Source organism: Vigna radiata, chromosome 4 (assembly GCF_000741045.1).
Source record: "Vigna radiata var. radiata cultivar VC1973A chromosome 4, Vradiata_ver6, whole genome shotgun sequence".
NCBI classification, from domain to species: Eukaryota; Viridiplantae; Streptophyta; class Magnoliopsida; order Fabales; family Fabaceae; genus Vigna; species Vigna radiata.
The window spans coordinates 6765470-6780878 of NC_028354.1; the positions used below are offsets into that span (position 1 = coordinate 6765470).

General features: G+C 33.4%; 3 protein-coding genes and 1 non-coding gene across 4 annotated transcripts in view; 3 read left to right on the plus strand and 1 right to left on the minus strand.

Moving 5' to 3' along the window:
- LOC106758090 (DNA repair protein RAD5A) overlaps positions 1–5755 on the plus strand; it is a gene marked incomplete in the record, with an annotated part of 12215 nt that extends 6460 nt beyond the window's left edge. Inside the window, 9 exon segments of the mRNA XM_014641003.2 lie at positions 511–633; positions 706–805; positions 897–1009; positions 3140–3418; positions 3552–3752; positions 3981–4074; positions 4180–4251; positions 4920–5018; positions 5179–5755. Coding sequence (XP_014496489.1) covers positions 511–633; positions 706–805; positions 897–1009; positions 3140–3418; positions 3552–3752; positions 3981–4074; positions 4180–4251; positions 4920–5018; positions 5179–5301 — 1204 coding nt within the window.
- Positions 5756–6971: 1216 nt separating this feature from the next.
- On the plus strand, positions 6972–10111 carry LOC106758291 (mucin-5AC). Its single transcript, XM_014641228.2, has 5 exons — positions 6972–7243; positions 8059–8108; positions 8422–8556; positions 8691–8855; positions 9111–10111. The coding sequence occupies exons 1-5, from the start codon at positions 7012–7014 to the stop codon at positions 9780–9782; spliced, it is 1254 nt and encodes a 417-aa protein (XP_014496714.2). The 5' UTR covers positions 6972–7011; the 3' UTR covers positions 9783–10111.
- A 955-nt stretch (positions 10112–11066) lies between these two features.
- LOC106758873 lies at positions 11067–14334 on the plus strand. The gene is made up of 2 exons (XM_014641875.2): positions 11067–11238; positions 12190–14334. Exon 2 carries the CDS (start codon positions 12207–12209, stop codon positions 14082–14084), a length of 1878 nt encoding a protein of 625 aa, XP_014497361.1. The 5' UTR covers positions 11067–11238; positions 12190–12206; the 3' UTR covers positions 14085–14334.
- TRNAP-AGG lies at positions 14290–14361 on the minus strand. Its single transcript has one exon. It is a non-coding gene; the product is annotated as a tRNA-Pro (tRNA).
- Positions 14362–15409: the final 1048 nt, after the last annotated feature.

Genomic DNA, 15409 nt, shown 5'->3' on the forward strand with positions numbered 1-15409 from the left:
GAGGTTAAATATTGTGTAAATTGAAGTTTTGATTCAAATTTGGAAAAGTTTTAGAATATTATACGTTCTAGAAGTTGGACCTTTCAATATTTCTTTCAAGGATTGAAAAAATAACAATGGTAACAAGACTTGTACATGCAGTTTATGATTGTTTTATTATAAATCTTGTGTAAGCTTAAGACAAGTGGTCTGATTGACCATCCTTTTTACTTCGCCTTTCAAACTTCTGTTGGTTGATTACAATGGCATCTATGGACGAAAAATTTCACACCTTGGAAGTAATGTTTCTTTGTCTAAATTTGTGTAATTAAACTGGAGTGCGAAGTATGAGCCAAGTTGGATGTCATGATTGTTTAACATAGTCATCTAAGGCAAATAATTTATAGTGGGAAAACATTTTATTAGAAGTTATCACTACTCTGGTTATTACCTTGATTGTTCAATCTTTTCAAGTGGGTATGTGGCTGAACTACTGGACTGTCTGGAAATTTGCTTTATATGACTATCCAGGTGGAATAAACTTATTCAGAAACCATTTGAGGGTGGTGATGAAAGAGGGCTCAAGTTAGTTCAATCAATTTTGAAGCCAATTATGTTGAGGAGAACTAAACATAGTACAGATCGAGAGGGCAAGTCAGTGATCTGGTTAAAGACCTTTGCTATTTTAACATGTAGTCTATTCTATTAACTTATCATTTTTTGCAGGCCCATTTTAGTTCTGCCTCCAGCTGATATGCAGGTAATTTACTGTGAACAGACAGAAGCTGAAAATGACTTTTATGGAGCTCTATTCAAAAGATCTAAGGTATTCTGAATTTCTGATTTAATATTTTTACCTTACTATTTGACATTGAAACAATTCACACTGATCCAATCTATTGTTGAAATTTATGCAGGTAAAGTTTGATCAGTTTGTTGAGCAAGGACGAGTTCTTCATAATTATGCTTCAATATTGGAGTTACTTTTACGTCTTCGGCAATGTTGTGATCATCCATTTCTTGTAATGAGGTAATTTTGTACTGAGATTTTGCTGCCAGCACCAGTTATTGTTATTGTAAGCATCTTGTCTGATTAATTAATTTTTAAGGACGTGTTGTGCTAACAATTAATCTGTTCAAATTTTTTAAAATGTTTTGACCAACTCCATACCATTCATAAGCTAATATAAAGAGTTTATTGTTCAGGTTTGTTTAGTTTTCAAACTGATCTTTGAAATATACTATATTCTAGTTATAGTTTCCAAGTTGAATTTGAGAATAGTAAAATTTTAGCACAATAAACAAATTGTTCATAATGGTAATACAATAATGGCATGCTGGATGATGGTAGCGTTGTGGAGGCTGAAAAGTGAAAGCAAAAATGATATCTAGGAAGTCCTTTTATATAATTGACGTAGCATGAACACATGTTTTGAAAGTAAAATAAATGTCCAAATGGCTGAATACGTGAAAGCTATGACATATAGCTTTGTAGTAGAGGTGGGAAAGTCATGTTAAGAACTGTAAAGGAAACACTGTAGTAACTGTCAAATTTTCGTATGACTCTGCATGCTGAAACTAAAGAATATTTAGGAGGGTTTATATTTTTTCCTGTACTATATTTGGAGGTAGTGAGGACAGTTTTTTTAGGGTGGAATACTTTGGTTCATAATAGGATTGGAACCATGTGGTCTGTTTTTATAAGTCATCCTGTTTGGTGGCCCCTGAATATTTGCATTATTCAATTGTCTAAAGCATGGTAGTTGAATCAAGATACAAACTATGTATCGTCAGCTTATGTTTTGAAGCGTGAATCGTTTCGTATTGTGAATCGCAAGATTCATAAACATTAAAAAACGTAACATATACCATCAATAACAAAACCTCATAGTAAAAAAGAGTGACTGTATATATGTGTATTTACTACCCAATTTCAGCAACAGAGTTTTAAAAAAAATAAAAACAGTGTGGTTGCTACATAAGATTCCTAGAAAAACAGTTTTGAAGTTCTAATTTCTAAAAGTTCTAAATAGAAACGATTACCTCTCTTCCTTTTTTGATTGGAGCTCCCTCTTCATAAAAACACTCATGTAAATCCATCCACGAGGAATCAATGAACAAACAAGGATTTTATTTTTTAGTGATCCATTCATCACCCAATTCAATATCCCACAAACATATGGGATCATAAGTTTCCCCCTTCTCTTCTCTACTATTTTGTCTCATCTCAAGTTGAAGATTGTACTTCACATACTCTAGCATTTAATCCTTGTTGTTCCAATCTATTTCTTCTCTTGCATTTGGTCAAATGTGCTCCAATTCCTTTCGCACCCTGTTGCACTACATGTGAGGCTCAAAATTTTGATGGCTACCTTTTTGTAACTCTTTACCTTTTCCATAGTTCTCCCACCAAAGAGCTATCAAAACAAACAAGTACTAAATTATAATTTAATTAAAAATTTATAAATCAATAAGAATGGTAATGAGAGTAATTTAATTATCAGGTTGTTTGTTATTTCTAGTATCTATTGCCATGTTCATTCCAAAAATCCCCTTATATTCCTTGAACTTTTCAAGTTGTTGATCAATTGCAACTCTTGTTCTTGTATCCAAAACCATTCATTGAAATGTTTCAGTAAAACGGCACCTCACTATCTGGATTGAAATCTTTGTCATAGTGATTTCTAACACAATAAAAAATAAGTCGATGAAAACAAAGAAGATACTGCTACTTAGTAGGACAAATTTAGATGAAAGGATGTAGTTGTAAGTTCCACCTAGTTTTGTATTGCACAGGGGATGAATTGTATCGTATTGTACATATCATATTGTGAATAGTACGATTCTTAATGCATTGGTCTAAAGTATTAGGAAAATGTTATTTCATTTGTAGGTTTATCACACAATTTTTATTTCTTCAATTCCAATATGTATGTATGTGTATAAAGTGTTTGTACTAGTTTGATGTCTTTGATTGCATAAAACATGACATGCCGTAGCATGATTATCTTACCATTGCTTGATGCTTGTTGGGAAGCTTGTTTGGTAAAATGTGATTGGAAAACACTCTTGTGATTACGTTTTCTTTGACCCTTGTACTATAAAGTTGTTTAATCCTTAGAAGTTAGCTTATTGTCATTTTACCAATTGATTTGTTTAGTCGAGGTGATACTCAAGATTTTGCGGATCTAAACAAACTAGCTAAGCGCTTCCTTAGAGGAACATATAATGCTTCGGATGGTGAAGTAAAAGAGGCACCTTCACGGGCTTATGTTCAAGAAGTTGTGGAGGAGCTACGTAAAGGGGAGCAAGGAGAGTGTCCAATATGCCTTGAAGCATTTGAAGATGCAGTATTGACCCCTTGCGCTCACCGCTTATGCAGGGAATGCCTCTTGGCAAGTTTGCGAAATGCTACTTCTGGCCTATGTCCTGTTTGTAGGTATTGTCAAGCTATTCTATTCGAATTTTGGATATCTTCTTCTTAACTTTTGAATGAAGGAAGTTCAATATTGTCTTTATTGCAGTACTTTTCTGATGAATGTTGGTCATGGTACATATTGTTTGATTTACAGGAAACCAGTCAACAGGCAGGATCTAATCACCGCCCCTACTGAGAATCGGTTTCAGGTGGATATTGAGAAGAACTGGGTAGAATCATGCAAGGTAACTGCTCTTTTGAATGAACTTCAAAATCTTCGCTCATCAGGCTCCAAAAGCATTGTTTTCAGCCAGTGGACTGCTTTTCTAGACCTCTTGCAGATCCCCTTCGCTCGGTAAGATTTTTATTGCTGGTTGAATAATATCATTTTCTTGGGAAGATGCTTTCCTGTGGGAGAGAAACTCAGTTAATTCTGTGTTGTGTTGTAATATTATCATTCTTTCTAAGTTGATGTCAGCTTTGATGATTGCTATGAGCACAGTTACCCTTCTATTCGTTTAATACATTTTTGCGATGAAAATACCAAGGAGGTTTCTTTCTTTGTGAATTCACTCCTTTACAGGAATAACATTTCATTTGTTCGTCTTGATGGGACTCTGAATCTGCAACAGCGGGAGAAAGTAATCAAGCAATTTTCAGAGGACAGCACGACTCTGGTCTTGAGCTTCTTCCTCAGTGTTTTTTACCTTGACATTGTAGAGAGATTGGCTCAATGCATTGACTATTTATGACCATCAGTACCTATTTCTTGCATGCATCAGGTGTTGTTAATGTCACTAAAAGCTGGTGGAGTGGGTATAAATCTAACTGCAGCTTCTAATGCTTTTGTCATGGTATGCACAAACTTTTTCTTAGCTAAATCACTCGTGGATAGTGTAATAAATTTGGATTTGGATAATTGGATATGGTCCGCATGATGTGAGCTTTTGATTAAACTGGCTGTGAACATCCTTGACAAAATTATTATTACCAGCATTTAATGCACTTGTAAAAATTAAAATATTGACCAAAACTGGTGATATTTAGTGAGTGTATAATATATGTTGTCCGTATGTTATTAAAATTGAAATCACCATTATCCATTACCCTTACAACTCACCTAATATGTATTTTTGTTGCTTTATACAGAATTTTAAAATTTTAGGAACACAACACATGCCATTTTCTTTAGTTATCATTTAGGATAAATTACTCAGCAAAATATTTGCATCACATTGTCATTTAAATATTTAAGATTTAAAAATCATGTTTAGCGTGACATCAAGTTTAAATTATTGTAGCCATTACCTTTACTAGTTTCTGTACAAGTGTATAACAATTTTTTGTATTCTACTTTAGTTAATTATTTTTGTATGTTTAAGACAGAAATTTAATCTATTTTAGCATGAGCAAATAATTCCATGTATATAGAATTCTGAAAGTTTTATCCGAATGTTTTATGGAAAGTATTTTTTTTTTTTTCAGTTTTATGAATTATAGATAGTTTCTTCGCTTTGGACAGGACCCATGGTGGAATCCAGCTGTTGAGGAACAAGCTGTTATGCGTATTCATCGCATTGGACAAACAAAGAAGGTGGCCATTAAACGGTTTATTGTGAAGGTATGCTTAATATCCCGATCTGGAAAAGCATGCTTATATCATGGTTGTATTATTATATACTTTTACCAGGCCCGTTAATTTTGTGAATTTTTACCATGGTGTCAAGTATTAACTTATTTTTGACTTGAATGTGGCATTTGTTTTGCATTTAACATTGCAGGGGACCGTTGAGGAGAGAATGGAAGCAGTACAAGCACGTAAACAACGAATGATTTCTGGTGCCTTGACTGATCAAGAGGTTCGAAGTGCGCGCATTGAGGAGTTAAAGATGCTTTTTACTTAGACTAACGAGCAGTGCAAACATCTTTGCTTGCACAATTTTTGATCCCTCTGGTCTTCTTTTGTTCTCAAGTGCTGGTGACTGCAAGGCACATGTGACTTGTAACATGAAGATGCATCTTTGGCTCGCAATTTCCATACCAAGATCAAGATTAATGAATATCTTGATCAACGCCATTGTTGCAACTGGGTACATATGCTGTTGTTATAAACGAGTCGAAAGGGAGGAAATAGAGGGGCTTATTTCCCTTTGTTTGATATTGTAAGTTGAAAAATAAGGGAAACCCCCTTCATGTTTGGACTGGGGTAGACTCTAAAATTAAATTTGTAATATATTTCTTACTTTGTCAATCTAATTTCATGTCCAGTGTTATGTAAATAGTTCAACAATTTTGTAATTGAAAATGAATGAATCCCAATTTGGAAGGAAATAATTCTTGAGTATTACTTATTCATAAGCTTGTTTGTTATTTATCTGGTTTCCTTTCTTGCCCTCCAAGTTATTTTGTGTGGATCATAATTGCTGTTACGATTTTCCTGCATCGAATATTAAAAACTAAAAAAACAAAGCTTAGAAGTGAATAAGGAATATAAAATTAAAGCATGCAATAAGACTGTTGCGATTTTACTGAATCAAATATTAAAAAAAAATTAGAAGTGAATAAGGAATTTAAAATTAAAGCAGGCAATGAGACTTTTAGAAAAAGCCAACCTCAAACCTTAGTATATGGTTTGGAAAAATTATGAGAAAATAGACACTGATCTGGTGTCGATCTGAATCTCTTAATAAATTGACAGGTTTTTCATTTACAATTGACAGAAAAAATAAGGCTAATGGACATGAAGATCCTAAACATTGTTTGCATGGTTAGCATATTGACATCTTGCAGCAGTATTGCCATGGCAGTTTAGGTTGGATTGCTTAAAATATTACATGCACATCCTTGTGCATTATTTTTTCTCTGCCATTTCCTTGGTGAAAACAAATATCAGTAGTTTAATTAGCAATAGTCCATGCTACATTCCTGACTAGTATTTAGAAAATAAAACAGTGCTAGGATTATTATAATTTTGTTGATATTAAAAAACACTTGTAACTGCTAATATACCATTAACCTGTTAAACACCATCTTCCACTGCCTCTTTAATAGAGATCAATTTAGATATTTTTTTCCAAAAATTATACTTTGACACCTTCCAAAACAAAATACATTTATTTTACAACCTATTCTAAAAATATAATAATATAGATTAATAATTTATACTAAAATATAAAAGAAACACGATTCAAATATTAATGTATTAAATTGTCAAGTACTTGTATTTTTATTAAGTGATGTCAATCTATATCTCCCTAATTTTTTATGTACCATTGAAAAGTCTCATGCAGAAACAAAACCCTCTCATAACAGTATTTAGAGGATGTTTGTAGCAGTTTTTTTTGTCTTATTTTCTAACATCTCCTTTAACTTAATTAATATTTGAGTTAAAACTAAAATAGAAGCGTTAAAATTTAAGCTAAAGCTGTTGTAAAAGTTAGTTAGAATGGCGCGAAGCAACTGTCACACTGAAATGTATTCCTTCGTTTTTCACTGGTAATGACATGACTCTATGGCTATAAATATATATGAAAGCAGGTGCAATAACCCCTATATTCTGAAGCATTGTAGTTCTCACAGTCACATTTTCATCGGTTTCTTTGTGCATTTGTAACATGGCAGGGAGAGATAATTCCAGAAACAAAATCCCAACTTGGTCTTCAGATGTAAAAATGAAGAAGAGGGGTAGGCCTCCAAAGTCAAATCGAGGTCGAGGACGTCCTCCTTCTTCTCCTAGCCCTTCTGGAAATCGAGGATATTGTCCTTCTCCTAGCTCTTCCGGAGTTCGAGGATGTTCTCCTTCTCCTAGCCCTTCCCCAGTTCGACCAGATACAGTTTCTAACGTTGGTAACATGGATTTATTTTTTATATGCATCTTTTTATATATATAATTGTTCAAGATTTGAGTTATCATACTCTGTGAAAAGGGTCTTGCAAGAATTGTATAGATGGAATACAATTTAATAAGTAATTCATCAGTGTTTTCGTTTTTTTTTTTTAGAACTGTTCTTTGATTATATAGTGAAGAAATTTAATAAAGAAGTCAAATCTTGTGTTCTTGTTACGAGTTTTTCAAATTTGGTTTTTTGGGTAAGATGTTTGGTTGCAAATATTCGTGATTAAGGAAAGATAAAAAATGGCGTTACATCTTAGATTCTTTATGTTATTTGTTCAAGAATTGTGTTTTCTTCTTGTAAAACTCTATCGAGCCTATCATCAATGTTCCAAAGATGAGCAGTGAAAAAGATCTTGCAAGAATTGCTGGCAAGTTCATAGGGATGTATTTGAAAGAATACAGAGAAGGTCAATTTGATAAGTAAAACATTTTTATTGAATGATTTAAAGCAGTAACCTACCGAAGAAGTAAAATCTTGTAATCTGTAATAAGTTTTTCTACCCAGTTGATTGGATGTTTTTAAGTGACACATTCTTCTTTGGTTGCAAATGTTCATAATAATAAAAAAAAGGCACAAGGTGGCATGAACCGTGAATAATTCAACCTCTGATATAGACAATAGTTTTATGTCGCTGTATATGAAATAAATCATAGTTTTTAATCACCATTACGAGATCACACTGTTGGTTATTTGCTTGGTATTTTGAATCTGACCACAGTCTGATTTTTCAAAACTTGATTTGCTTGGTGTTGGACGTGCAAACAGGGACTGGATCAGACTTAGTCCCTCACCAGCTCACTGTGAATGTTGGGGAGGTAAAATCAAACAATTTTTGGGTTTATATTTACAGCTTTTTCCATCTTTCATGCCTTTTTGTTAAGAAGCACTGCATGTGATTGATCATATACTCAATGACTAACTTTCAGATATAACATAGAGTTGGTTTTATAGCTAAATCATATGTAACATGTGTAGACAGTTAGGATCTACCTAGATTAGCTAAATCATATATAGCATGGCTTTAAGATAAGATAACACAACCAACATCATACCATGTTACATTACATGTTTCTGTAGTATTTTAGAATCCTTAATTAGGAATTTATTCTGCTATTGCTTATCAAGCAGGACTTGATAGAAAAGGTAGCAGCATTTGGTAAAAGATCCTCTCAAACCGTTTGCATACTTTCTTGTGTGGGTGCCATATCGAGCGTTGTCTTTCGCAAGCCAGGTGTTCCAAGTACTGATACTGTGACGTGGGAGGTATAAACAATTGCATGTCTTAGTTTCTTCTTTTCTTGTGTTTCTTCGTTTATTATTTTTTGTGTGCTTATTATATACATACACAAAATAGAAAGATGAAATGGGCGTTTCGTCTTTGTATGATGCACATGCAGGGTCGCTTTGATATTTTGCAACTATCTGGAAACTATACCTTTGTCCCTGGTCAGGATAATGTGTATGGAGGAAATAACTGCTGGAACCTTACAATATCTGATTGTCGTGGAGCAGTTTTTGGAGGTTCTGTTGTTGGGCCAATGATTGTGGCTACCCCTGTTTATGTAAGAAGGTTAATTCTATTATATATTGATCAGATGCTTGCTATGTGTATAGAACACATATATTATGTGCCAGATAAGTGTTTTTCTTTCTAAAACAAAAAAGAAATCTATAACCATTGTTGTGCAATTTTAAAATCACTTCTTTATAAAATGTCCTTCACTAGTTCAACTTCGTGCTTGTCTCTTCCTGCATTTTTTTTGGTGCTTCTTAGAGAAAACGATCAAACTAATTGTGAACCTCTCTTGGTCTATTAGCTTATTCTTGGCACTTTCAAGCTAGGGAGTGTGGAAAAACTAACATCTGGACCCGAATGTGCTACTGCTCCAACATCCGGACCCGCATGTGCTACTGCTCCAACATCCGGACCCGCATGTGCTACTGCTCCAACATCTGAACCCGCCTGTTCTACTGCTCCAACATCTGGACCTCTTCTCATTCCTAAAACAGAGTATGAAGAATCAGAGAGTCTCACTACTCCTGTAACAGCTGATAAAACTTCAGAGAGTCTCACTACTCCTAAAACAGCTGATAAAACTTCAGAGTGTGTGACTACTCCTCAAACAGCTGATAAAACTTCAGAGAGTGTCACTACTACTCCTAAAGCAACTGATGAACCAACAGAAAATGATACTTCTACCACAGAAAAGGTTCCCGCAGGCGAAAAACAGAGTGTCACTCCTGAAATAACTGATAAACCGCAGGAGGAACTCAGTTCTGAAACAGTTGATAAACCACCTGAGAATGTCACTCCTTCAACATCTGATAAGCCACCTGAGGAGGATGTCACTCCTGCAACATCTGATAAACCGCCTGAGAATGTTTCTCCTGCTACAACTAGAAACTCACCAGAGGATGTCGTTGCTTCAACATCTGATACATCATTACCTGCTTCGATAAAGCATAGCGGTGACATGGATTGCAGATAATGCAAACCATCTCAGGCTAAAGAATCTAGGGGGCCGCTGTAAAGGTGAAATACTTTTTTTTTTTTTAGTTTTCTTAGGAGGAGATCTTAGCTAGCTGATAAGAAGCTTTGCATTTTTTAGACAGGGGAATTAACCTTTACCATTTTGTTGTCTTTTGCTCCTACAGACAATGCTGTAGTGGATGAAACGTGTACATTTGTCAATGACAGTCTCATGGCTCCTCTTACAATAATATACATTTTCAGAAAAAAATTTATAATCATATTGATTACCCTTTTTAAGATTTAAACTAATTATTCGTCTTAAAAACAACTTGATTATTGTTTGCAAGTTGGATAAAAAATAGTAAATTTATTTTTGTCAAGAAGGCAAATGTCACTCATTTAAGAGAGAAAAAAAAATACAGGTTTTATTTTGCAAAACATGAACAATCTAATCTTACTTACATTTAATGAAAACGGCCTTGTCACTGCATTTTTGCTTAATAATCTTCTCACCATAACATGATTGACTTTACTTGTGTTCATATCCTGGAATTACATTGTGATCTATATATATATATATATATATATATATATATATATATATATATATATATATATATATAGTAAGTTTTTTGTTTTCATTTTAACTCTAGCCACTTTAAAAATCATATGTACCATGATTTCCAGTCGATTGTCGTCAATGGATAAAGAATTATACTCTTGAAGTTAAACGAAATACGTTTTATATAATATGTAAATATACTTACATTGTTGCAAATTTATATTTGGATATCTATATTTATCATGGATGTTAAATAAATATATAGAGTTATTTATCAAATCTACGCACTATTGTCTCTCAAAAAGAATATTTTGTAATTTTGTGAATTTTCACTCATCATTTAAGCAATTAAACCAGTTACGTTAATGACCGAAAAGGCATTATATAATTGTTTTATATCATTCTTGACCTTTTCGTAGTCATTAAATTCATATTTTTTTGGGATAAAATCTTGGGCTTAAATTTTGTGTATAGATAAAATTCTCACAATAAAATTTTTCACCATGTCATGAATGTTCTTAAATAAGACTATCTTTTGTAAATAAAGAAGTGCATGTGATATGGAAAAAGAAATCACTACATTAATAAAATGGCTTTTGTATGATGTATAAAATGAATTTTATTAATTTCTACACTATAACTTTTTTATATATAATTGCACATAATCACCAAATGATTTAGAGCCCAAAGAAAAATGAATAAGAATTATTTTTTACTGCAAAATGAGAAATAGTTATAGATTGGAAAGTTTAGTAGAAACGAAACGGAAGCTGAAGAAACGCGTATCCCTCAAAATCCTTTGTTATAGTGCTTGAGGTTTCAAATCAACGTGACGTTCCCAGAAACCCCAAAGAAACGCGCAGTTTCGTTTCGTCACCACGTTTTCCTTTCCCTATTTCCCTGCTAAAAGGTAATTTATTCCCCTCTTTTTAACTATGTCGTTTTGATTCCGATTTTAATCTTTTCACAGTAATTGTGCATGATACATGGATTATAGTAATTTCTGACATAACCGTAGAATTTCAGTGCCAGTGTTCTTATTAATGTTGTCACTTGTGCTATGTGGTCTGCTCTGTATCCCAACATTTTTCAAAATAATGGGGTTAGGATTTATGTGGATAAATGATTATCGTGCCCAATGTTCACTACTTTGATATTTCTACTTGAATTCCAAGTACATGTTGATATTTCTGATGGTGCTGCAAGGGATGAAGGGAATAATAATAACAAAGGACTACATATTGGAGCTTGTTGGGAATGAATGAATGGATTTGTCCTTGACTTGATTGAGATTGTGATAGTTGAGAAGAATAACAAAGTTCATATTCATTGCCATCAAGGTTACAGCTATAATGCTGCTTCAAGCAGCTATTTTTAGGCCTTTCTGATCAACTTTGCTGCTTCCTGTTGAAACTTGATGAATGAAATTAATGTTGAAGAGTGTTTAGAACTTTAGTTCTTATAATGATGTTGTACCCGAATGTTATCTTCAAGGAAGGTGGCTTGGTACAGGAAAATTACAAATGTCTTGTGAGTGGAAGAATGTGTTCGTGTTACTTTTTTACATACATAATTTTATCTTTGCATTACGCAATTTATGTGTGTATGTTGAAATTAGGACTGAGGCTTCAGAATTGATGCTACGTTTACCCCATGTCAAATTACATTGGCTAGTGATATATTTAAGAAGTTAGTCTGATTTTAACAGAGCATTCATGTGCAAATAATGGTTTAACTTCTAGTGCAAAAGCGTCAAGTAAATTGTTCTGTTGGTTTCAAGGCATACTTAGAATTTTAATCTGATGTTTTAATTGCTTGGGAATTTCATCTTGTTGAATGTTTACCCATTCATGTCATACAGTTCGTTAGGTTGGAAGGATGTCATCAGAATCAGATAAATGGGGTTGGAAGCATGTTAGTGTATTTGGTGGTTTTGATAAGGGAAGCGGTACAAAAAGATGGAAATGCAATCACTGCAATGTAAGATACAACGGATCTTATTCCCGTGTCAGAGCCCATCTTCTTGGTTTTTCTGGTGTTGGAGTCAAAAGCTGTCCAGCTATAGATAGGTCTTTAAAAGAATCATTTCAAATCTTAGAAGAAGAGAGGGTTGCTCGGAAAAAGAAACCAGATTCTGGCACTGGAAAGCATGGCAAGCGTGTTTGGACTTCTCGATCTAGTCTCACTCGTATCTCCAAAGAAGATGTAGACGAAATGTTAGCAAGATTCTTCTTTGCTGATGGATTGCGTGCTAACATCATTAACTCACCTTACTTTCAGGAGATGATAAAAGCAGTTGCAGCTTTTGGCCCAGGCTATGAACCCCTGTCAATGCATGATTTGTGTGGGTCCTTTTTGAGCAAAGAGAAAGAAAGGATTGATAAATATATGACTCTTATGAAGGAATCATGGCCACATACTGGATGCACATTACTTTGTATAGGGCGCTTACATGGTATGCTGGGTACTTTTCAGGTTAATATATTTGTGTCAAGTCCTAGAGGACTATCATTCTTGAAAGCTGTAATTGTGGACAATATTGATGGACCAAGCAATTCTCTTCTTGATATCCTTGGAAACACAGTCATGGAAGTTGGGCCTACTAACGTGGTTCAGATAGTTTCACGTATAGGTCATGCCGCTGCATATTCAGAATCCTATACATTGCCAGAGTTTCCTCATGTATTCTTGTCTCCTTGCTCTTCACATTCTGTTCACATTTTAATGGAAGATATAGCCAAATTGGATTGGATAAGACCTGTTGTTTTGTGTGCTAAAGAAATTGAGAAATGTATAACCACATTTCAGAATTTCTTTCCCCGTGTCTTCACTCAAAATGTGAAAGGGAGTTCTGAGTCACTGTTTGCCAGAATTGCTCCTTCCTGTTACATAGTCCAAAAGATACATGAACTGAAGCTAGCATTTCAGGAAGTTGTTGTGAGGGAAGAGTGGAAGCGGTGGAAGCTTAGTATTGCTCAGGATGTTGGAAGTGTAGAGGCAGCCATATTAGGGGAAGATTTCTGGAGCAGGGCTCTTGTGTTTTTGAAAATATGTGAACCTTTCATCAAATTGCTTGCTGCGCTTAATATTGATACAGACAGATGTGTCATGGGGGATCTCCATGATTGGCGTGTTCAAGCTATTGACGTGGTGAAGAGTACAGGAATAGATGCTTGCCTATTGAATCAACTAGAAAGGTTGATAGAAAACAGGTGGGATGTGCTGTTTTCTCCTCTTCATTCTGCAGGTTATATACTGAACCCCAAATACTTTGGCAGAGGCCAGTCTAAGGATAAAATCATAATGAAGGGTTGGAAAACCACTTTAGAGAGATATGAGTGTGAAAGTGCAGTAAGAAGAGTTCTCAGAGAGCAGCTCAGTTCTTACTGGCGGCTTGAAGGATCCTTGGGAGAGGAAGATGCTGTGGATTGTAGAGATAAAATGGACCCAGTTGCATGGTGGGAGAATTTTGGTTTTGAGATACCCCACTTGCAAACCTTAGCCATAAAAGTTCTGAGTCAAGTTTCAAGTGTTGCAATGTGTGAAGAGATATGGCAACATAATGGTAATCCATGCGAAGACACAACTTCTGGATTGGGGTTAGGAAAATGGGATGACCTTGTTTATGTCCAAAACAATCTTAGAATTCCAGGTCATAAAAGGGATTTTCAGGCTCATCAGCAGCTTAGAGACATGGTGCTGAGCTCTCCTGCAGAATTGAAGACAAAAACTGTTATTTGTAGTTCTGACAGATAATGGCAATTTATATTGGAATCAGACTTATTAGTGTTTATAGACTTAGGCTTTTTTTGTATTCACAGAAATTCGTTGTAAATTTTTTTGTTTTAATTCAGAAAATGTATATACGCGCAAAGCTGATTCTGAATGTGAATCCTCCATCTTATTTGTTCTATGGAAATTGAAAGACGGATTTAAAAAATAAAATATATCGTTTTGGAAAGGGGCATTCCGAGAATTGAACTCGGGACCTCTCGCACCCTAAGCGAGAATCATACCACTAGACCAAATGCCCTCTGTTGAAGTAAGGTCAATTTATTTAATTATTAATATACGAAACCAATCTCTCATCTGTTATTATAATTATTCCTAACATGAAATATATTTCATCTAATATTTTAACCAATGTTCTTAAGATTATTGTAAGAAAATATTAATTTTCTTAAATACTAGTTAACACTTGTCATTTTAATAACTTTTTCGAAAAAGCAGCATTATTCTTTTTAATAGTCAAACTAAAACTGTGACTATTCTGTATAATAAATTTGTGAAGTTTTTATGATAAATATTTTAATTACACGTAGAATATTATATTAATTAATCATTAATATAAAAAATGCAATAAAAAGGTCAAAACACATTACCTTATCCTAATGAAACCACATATTTATATTTTTTATGATAATAAAAAATAATTAAATTATTATTATATTAAAATTTAATTGTAAATAATTTTTATTTATTTTTTAGATAGTTCTATAATTAAAAAAATGGCTAAATTTAAAAGAAAAAACCGTCAGATAAAAAATAGTTAAATTTAAAGAGACCATCGTTTAGAAAGTAAAATTTATAAAATAATTATTTTAAATTAAAAAATAATTAAAGGATAAAATTAAAAATAAATGTAAAAAAACAAATCTTTATTATGTATATAGAGAGAGATGTAAAAGAATAAATAAAGCAAATATTTACTCTATAACTGATTTAAAACAACAAAACATATTATTTGTGGGGTACACTTAAACATTGAAGTTCTTTTAAGTCTTTTCTTTAGAAATCAACTTATTTAAATTAATCAGGAAGAAAAAACAAAGACAAGATAATTAATTAGGAGAGGTGGAAGTAATTATTGTGTTGAATTAAATTTACATAACAGTTTGGAACAAAACAAAGAAAAAAGATAGAGTAATTTCAATAAAATTACTAGTATTTTGTTGTATTTATCGTATTATTAAAAAATTGAACTTCAAAACTTAAGTACTGATATTAAATAAAATAAAAATTAACGAGTCTCAAAAACTCAAACATAATTTTTTAGATAGTTAAAATAAAACTTAAGTACT